The 7,851-nt window shown below is 40.7% G+C and overlaps 2 protein-coding genes across 2 annotated transcripts; one reads left to right on the top strand and one right to left on the bottom strand.

Moving 5' to 3' along the window:
• Positions 1-214: 214 nt before the first annotated feature.
• Positions 215-1,141, bottom strand: LOC119911575 (olfactory receptor 11A1-like). The gene has a single exon (XM_038730478.1). The coding sequence runs from the start codon at positions 1,139-1,141 to the stop codon at positions 215-217; it is 927 nt and encodes a 308-aa protein (XP_038586406.1).
• A 4,065-nt stretch (positions 1,142-5,206) lies between these two features.
• On the top strand, positions 5,207-6,133 carry LOC119911441 (olfactory receptor 11A1-like). The gene has a single exon (XM_038730322.1). It carries the CDS (start codon positions 5,207-5,209, stop codon positions 6,131-6,133), a length of 927 nt encoding a protein of 308 aa, XP_038586250.1.
• Positions 6,134-7,851: the final 1,718 nt, after the last annotated feature.

The raw sequence follows: 7,851 nt of genomic DNA, 5'->3' as shown, positions 1-7,851 counted from the left end.
TGTATTGTCAATCTGAGGGTTTTTATGTACCAGTAGACCAGGTTTATCTCTCTTATCAGAGAAAAAACATGCTGCATAACTTGTGCCACAATCATGTTTTTAAGTTTTATCCGCATGAGAGTTGAAAATAATACACAGCTGACAGTACAATGGAGTTATAAGCACCATTTCATGTTTTTATTGTTAGTCAAGTTACACAAATCTTTTGGATGCTCTAAACTTTCCATGAAAATAAACGTTTACAGTTGATGTAGATTTTGGATAGTTTCAGTCCATATAACAAAGGGTTAAAGAGCGGTTGGCATGTTATCCAGTACAATGATAAAAGTATTCGCATCATGTGAGGTACACTGTTCATGTTAAACCTGCTCTGTAATACTTCAAAGGATGCCCCAAAACAAAAGTTGAGCAGAGAAGCAAGGTGAGGAGTGCAGGTACTGACAGCTTTTTGTCTGGTCTGTTTAGAACCAGAAAAACACACTTTAAGAATCCTCATGTACGTGCAAAAGATTAAAATTAAAGGACCAAAGACAACAAAGTAAGTGGCAATAAGTCCATAAATGTTATTGACTGTGGTGTCAGAGCAGGCCAGTTTGACAACAGAGTAGTTGTCACAGAACACTTTGTTAATGATGTTCCCACACAGCTGTAAAGAGGAACTTAAGGATGTCGTACCAGCAACTACAACAAAAGGGTATAACCATGATACACCAATAAGCATAACGACTTTCTTGAATGTCATGCGTGTGTTATAGTGTAGAGGATAACAGATTGCAAGGTATCTGTCATAAGACATGATGGCTAAATTGGCAAATTCCACAGCTACATACGAATACAAACAGAAAATCTGCAGGAAACAAAAGGGAGCAGAAACAGTGTGAATGTCAGAGAGAATCTGAAGCAGAAGGAATGGAAACAACCCTGTACTACCATACAGCTCATTTACAAACAGGCTGCACAGAAAAAGGTACATAGGTTCATGTAAGCTTCTGTTCATACAGATAACCACAATGAGCAGAAGATTTAAACTGAGAATAAAAGTATATAATGATGTAAGAATCATGAAAAACAAATATTTTAAAGGACCGCTGTCAAAGTAGGCACCAAGTATGAAATATGAACCCTGAGTAGAATTCGTCATGATCCTCTTTTGGTTTAAAGCATTAAGCATAACACTGTTCACCAGAAGAACTGACTGCAATAATTATGTTACAGTCAGTCATAAATTTACAGAGGTAAACTAATCTAAACTTTACACTAGTCAGAGTTTGAAGATAACACATCAAGAACATATGAACAATTTACAGTTTACTTACACCAAGTTATCCTCTATTTCAGCTCAATATCACATTAAAAACTACAACACACAGTTAATGACATGAATCAAACCCTGGCCTCCTCTGAACTGAACTGTAACTCTGCTTCTTTTAAACCTTTCATCAGTGGGCGTCCACAGCAGCAAACTGATGTCATGGATGTCAAGATCACGTTTTCATGTGTGAAGGTGCGCTGTCACCAGTCATGTGTTCATACAGTATGTGTGACGGTGCGCTGTCACCAGTCATGTGTTCATACAGTATGTGTGAAGGTGCGCTGTCACCAGTCATGTGTTCATACAGTATGTGTGACAGTGCGCTGTCACCAGTCATGTATTCATGTGTAAAGGTGCGCTGTCACCAGTCATGTGTTCATACAGTATGTGTGACGGTGCGCTGTCACCAGTCATGTGTTCATACAGTATGTGTGACGGTGCGCTGTCACCAGTCATGTGTTCATACAGTATGTGTGAAGGTGCGCTGTCACCAGTCATGTGTTCATACAGTATGTGTGACGGTGCGCTGTCACCAGTCATGTGTTCATACAGTATGTGTGAAGGTGCGCTGTCACCAGTCATGTGTTCATACAGTATGTGTGAAGGTGCGCTGTCACCAGTCATGTGTTCATACAGTATGTGTGAAGGTGCGCTGTCACCAGTCATGTGTTCATACAGTATGTGTGAAGGTGCGCTGTCACCAGTCATGTGTTCATACAGTATGTGTGAAGGTGCGCTGTCACCAGTCATGTGTTCATACAGTATGTGTGAAGGTGCGCGTTCACCAGTCATGTGTTCATATGTGTGAAGGTGCGCGTTCACCAGTCATGTGTTCATGCAGTATGTATGGAGGTGCGCTGCCATCAGTCATGTGTTCATATGTGTGAAGGTGCGCTGTCACCAGTCATGTGTTCATACAGTATGTGTGAAGGTGCGCTGTCACCAGTCATATGTTCATACAGTATGTGTGAAGGTGCACTGTCACCAGTCATGTGTTCATACAGTATGTGTGAAGGTGCGCTGTCACCAGTCATGTGTTCATATGTGTGAAGGTGCGCGTTCACCAGTCATGTGTTCATGCAGTATGTATGGAGATGCGCTGTCACCAGTCGTGTGTTCATACAGTATGTGTGAAGGTGCGCTGTCACCAGTCATGTGTTCATACAGTATGTGTGAAGGTGCGCTGTCACCAGTCATGTGTTCATACAGTATGTGTGACAGTGCGCTGTCACCAGTCGTGTGTTCATACAGTATGTGTGAAGGTGCGCTGTCACCAGTCATGTGTTCATACAGTATGTGTGAAGGTGCGCTGTCACCAGTCATGTGTTCATACAGTATGTGTGACGGTGCGCTGTCACCAGTCGTGTGTTCATACAGTATGTGTGAAGGTGCGCTGTCACCAGTCATGTGTTCATATGTGTAAAGGTGCGCTGTCACCAGTCATGTGTTCATACAGTATGTGTGAAGGTGCGCTGTCACCAGTCATGTGTTCATACAGTATGTGTGAAGGTGCGCGTTCACCAGTCATGTGTTCATATGTGTGAAGGTGCGCGTTCACCAGTCATGTGTTCATGCAGTATGTATGGAGGTGCGCTGCCATCAGTCATGTGTTCATATGTGTGAAGGTGCGCTGTCACCAGTCATGTGTTCATACAGTATGTGTGAAGGTGCGCTGTCACCAGTCATATGTTCATACAGTATGTGTGAAGGTGCACTGTCACCAGTCATGTGTTCATACAGTATGTGTGAAGGTGCGCTGTCACCAGTCATGTGTTCATATGTGTGAAGGTGCGCGTTCACCAGTCATGTGTTCATGCAGTATGTATGGAGATGCGCTGTCACCAGTCGTGTGTTCATACAGTATGTGTGAAGGTGCGCTGTCACCAGTCATGTGTTCATATGTGTAAAGGTGCGCTGTCACCAGTCATGTGTTCATATGTGTGAAGGTGCGCTGTCACCAGTCATGTGTTCATACAGTATGTGTGAAGGTGCGCTGTCACCAGTCATGTGTTCATACAGTATGTGTGAAGGTGCGCTGTCACCAGTCATGTGTTCATACAGTATGTGTGAAGGTGCGCTGTCACCAGTCATGTGTTCATACAGTATGTTTGAAGGTGCGCTGTCACCAGTCATGTGTTCATATGTGTAAAGGTGCGCGTTCACCAGTCATGTGGTCATACAGAATGTGTGAAGTCTGTCATAGTTTTCCAAAGAAGGTTAAAGTGAAGGCCTACTGGACTTGGTTGAAGATACTAGAAGACGTTTCGTCCCTCATCCAATGGACTTCTTCAGTTCTGCAGAACTTAAACTCTGAAAATTCTAGGCCGAAGCCGAAACCAGAATTAATGAAAAAATTTGACGAATACCAAACACGTACATTCAGACTTTTTCCATTTATATATCCTTTTTTTTACCACTCCATAAATGAAATAGTGAAAAAGTGCTTTTTCCTCAGTGTTTCCTCAGAGACTATGGTGGGGGGGTCCGGGGCCCGAGAGGGTCCAGTTAAGTAAATTACATGAGTGGACACGATATAATATGTTTTATACTTTCTGTGAATATAATCCAGTTAATCTTACTTCCATCCTGTATAGACGCCTTATTTTGAAAACCGGACGTTGTCACATGTGTTTCCTCCTCGCGCTAAATCAATCCAGTCCGACCCAGTTTGATAAATAATGTTGTATGTGGTTCTCCTACGGCGTAACATGAAGACTTCACAGCCTCTCTTCAGGTAGGACTCTCATACTGCAACACTTGTCTTTGTAAAGAGACAAACTGACAGGATAAAGTCTCTAACCTGCCTGTCCGCTCGCTCTGGGCCGCTTCACTTACCGTAAAGGCTTGAATACGTGTGCACTCCAAGTTTAGGTGTGGCTAGCTTAATCTCCTTCTCACAGACGAGTGACAGAAACACTCAGCGCTTGGTCTTTTGACGTATTAGGCTGAACCCCAAAAGTTTTTTTTTTGCTATTTTCGGCCAATTAATTTCGGTGGCCGAACATTCGGTGCATCCCCGGCAATCATATCACTTTTTACAGTTTTCAGATGAACTAACAGCAATAATTCTGTTTCATTAACAAAGACTCAACATGTAAGGGGGACCATGAGGGTCGATGGATGGATGATCTTTGCTGACCTTGTGGTGAAGTACCTTGGGAATATTTGTCTCCAGCGTTTTTTCCTGAGCCTGTTTTGCGAGTATTTGTAGTGCATTGTGGTAAATTCATGTTCTTTTTCTCTGTTTCCTCAACACTCACGACTAGGTCACCACAGAGAACCTCAGCCAGGCCACATCATTCTCAATCCTGCCTGCCACCTGCTATCAGCCCACCAGCCACCGCACCATCACCTCGTTTTTTAATAAAGATAGTTCAATTTTACCTTGCCTGCTGTATTTTATGCAAGGGCAGACTGGCTATTGGGGATACTGTAAGTTTTCCACGTGTGCCAGCCGGACAATTGGGCCAACAAACCCACAAAGTATCAAAATAAAGACAAACATTTGCAGTTGAAAATGGATTGGTATGTGCCTTGATCGACTGGCCCATAGTGTGTGACTACTGGCCCAGATGGGTCTGGGGCAGGGCTGTTTTAATATGATTGGCTATTTCAATCAATAGCTCACTCCAAAAGAAGCAGAGTAGGTGTCTGAGCTCAGGTGGGAGGCAGTCACAGTGTGACTCCAGCAGGTGAGCACATCAATGGTTGAACGCATCCGTTCTCACAACCTGTGTTATAGTGACATTAACTAATGTAATAGTAACTTTGACACACCGAGGTGTGTTTATATTATTGATGCTTTCTTTTACAATGATGCATTTAAACTTATTAAACTGACTGCAAGATGTTTATCTAATGAACTGTGTTAATAATTGTTTAAGAACCAGGATCATGATAAACTCTACACAGTTTTCATATTTTACACTTGCTGCCTACTTTGACTCAGGGGTTTTTAAATACCTATATTTCCTGATTATTCTGACTTTTTATATGTCAGTTGTTTGTGTGAATCTTCTGCTCATTGTGGTTATCTGTATGAACAGAAGCTTACATGAACCTATGTACCTTTTTCTGTGCAGCCTGTTTGTAAATGAGCTGTATGGTAGTACAGGGTTGTTTCCATTCCTTCTGCTTCAGATTCTCTCTGACATTCACACTGTTTCTGCTCCCTTTTGTTTCCTGCAGATTTTCTGTGTGTACTCTTATGGGAGTGTAGAATTTCTGAACTTAGCCATCATGTCTTATGACCGATATCTTGCTATCTGTTATCCTCTACAATATAACACACGCATGACGTCTAAAAAGATTGCTCTGCTTATTGCTGTAACGTGGTTATTCCCTTTTCTTGCAATTGCTGTATTGATAGCACTGAGTGCACCTTTAAAGCTCTGCGGGAACATCATTAACAAAGTTTACTGTGGAAACTACTCTATTGTTAAACTGGCCTGCTCTGACACCACAGTCAATAACATTTATGGACTGTTTTACACCGTCATCTCCGTCATCATTCCTCTCATTTTAATCATTTTCTCTTACATGAAGATCCTCAAAGTTTGTTTTTCTGGTTCTAAGCAGACCAGACAAAAAGCTGTCAGTACCTGCACTCCTCACCTTGTGTCTCTGCTCAACTTTTCTTTTGGTAGCTGTTTTCAAATATTACAGAGCAGGTTTGATATGAGCACTGTACCCAGTGTGTCAGGCATTTTATTATCATTATACTTTCTAACATGCCAGCCTCTCTTTACCCCCATACTATACGGGCTGAAAATGTCCAAAATCCGCAACATATGTAAACATCTGCCGTGTGGTGAAGTATAGCTCATGCAACAGTTCAGTTTTACATCCATGAAAAATGAAGAATAAATAAATGCCTCTGCTGACTTGACCAGGGTCAACACTAATGAAAACGTGATCTTGTTTTTTATTCTGCTTTTCATTTCTGGCTTTTACACTTAATCTGAGAGACATTGTGTGTGAGGTTTGGTTCCAAAGTCTATTACATTCAACTTGCTGGAAGTAAGTCCAACTAAGTACAGTTGCCCTTGATTTCAACCTTCTTTGGATAACTATGACCTGGACAACTGAGAATCTTCACAGACTACTCTAATATAGATTTCAGTAATTGTGCATGAGCAATTGAGGTCAATACTGAAAAGCCAATGTCACTTACTGCAAATAAGGGGGTCATGCCATTAGAATTTCAAAATACAGTTAGAGGCAAAGTTAGCATTGTAGATATGAACATATTGGCTGTTTCTCAATACCGAGTTCGGCAAGTTCGGACTTCTGTACTTTACAGCTTGGACTTGGCAAGTTTGGCTCGGGAGTACAAACTCCCAGGAACAGTAGCACGCAGTCCGTCATTCAGCAATTGGAACAGCAGCGGAATTGATGACGGCTGGACCCGTAAGCGGGCGGGACCTCACATCTCCAAAAATGTTTTAGCAATTTTTTTATTTAAAAACTACTACTACTACTATATGTGACACAAGAACATCAGTATTATAAGTTACAGTTCTGAGTTTTCTTGTCTGACATTTCAACTTTTTGGTGGCAGAATGCATTCTGGGATATCTGGCGATACGAAGTCCACATAAGTCACCACCGATGCAAGCTTGGTAAAACGGGCGGAGACTTTTGAATTGGAACAGTACTTTGACTGCGACTGATGACGTTTCACAAGTCCACAAGAAGAACAAGTACAGACAAGAACGCAGACTGAGAAACAGCCCTTGACTTGTTATGACTTGACTTGTAACAACTTGACTTACCCATCAACATGTTTTTTATTTTTACATTAAGTGTTGGGGATATCAAAAGGAAATGGTGAAAATTCCTGCTTAAATTTTTGACATTTTAAATGTCTTATTTGTCGGTTCAACAGTACAAAAAGTCAACTTATATAATATTGTGATAATACAAAACATAGAAAAGCAGTTAAATGCTATTGACTATCATTTAATTGATAGAGGTAGGTTTAACAATTTAGATAATTTCAGCACTAATCTTGATTCCATGTGTGCTACTGTGGATTATAATTTAAAGTAATTAAAATGAATAATACATACACACACACTCACACACATTATATATATATATATATATATAAACACCTGTTTTTTTAGAATCAAAAGTGCAAAGTAATAAAGTTAATTTGGTTGTGCTGAATTTTGTTCAGTTTAGAAGGACCAATACCTGACTGAGTTTTTACGTGTTTTGAGATTTTAATAGAATTACGTATTCGATTTTTATTGCTTTTTATACACTTTGCTGAATTAGACTTAATATTTGAAAAATATACAATATGCTCCATTTACAGTCACAGGAAAAAGTATGTGAACCCTTTGGAATTACCTGGATTTCCACATAAATTAGTCAAAATGTAAAATGATCTTCATCCAAGTCACAACAATAGACAAACACTGGATTGGATTTAATAACTGGCTGACCCTCATTTAGCAGCAATAACCTCAACCAAATGTTTCTTGTAGGAATTTAGGACCATTCCTCTTTACATAACTGTTTCAGTTCAACGA

The sequence above is a fragment of the Micropterus salmoides genome, unplaced genomic scaffold (assembly GCF_014851395.1).
Source record: "Micropterus salmoides isolate LMB-PRFRI ecotype aquatic unplaced genomic scaffold, ASM1485139v1 Ms_hic_scaffold_2, whole genome shotgun sequence".
Lineage (NCBI taxonomy): Eukaryota > Metazoa > Chordata > Actinopteri > Centrarchiformes > Centrarchidae > Micropterus > Micropterus salmoides.
The sequence above is the reverse complement of the archived record's forward strand: the minus strand, read 5'-3'. Positions and strand labels throughout refer to the sequence as shown.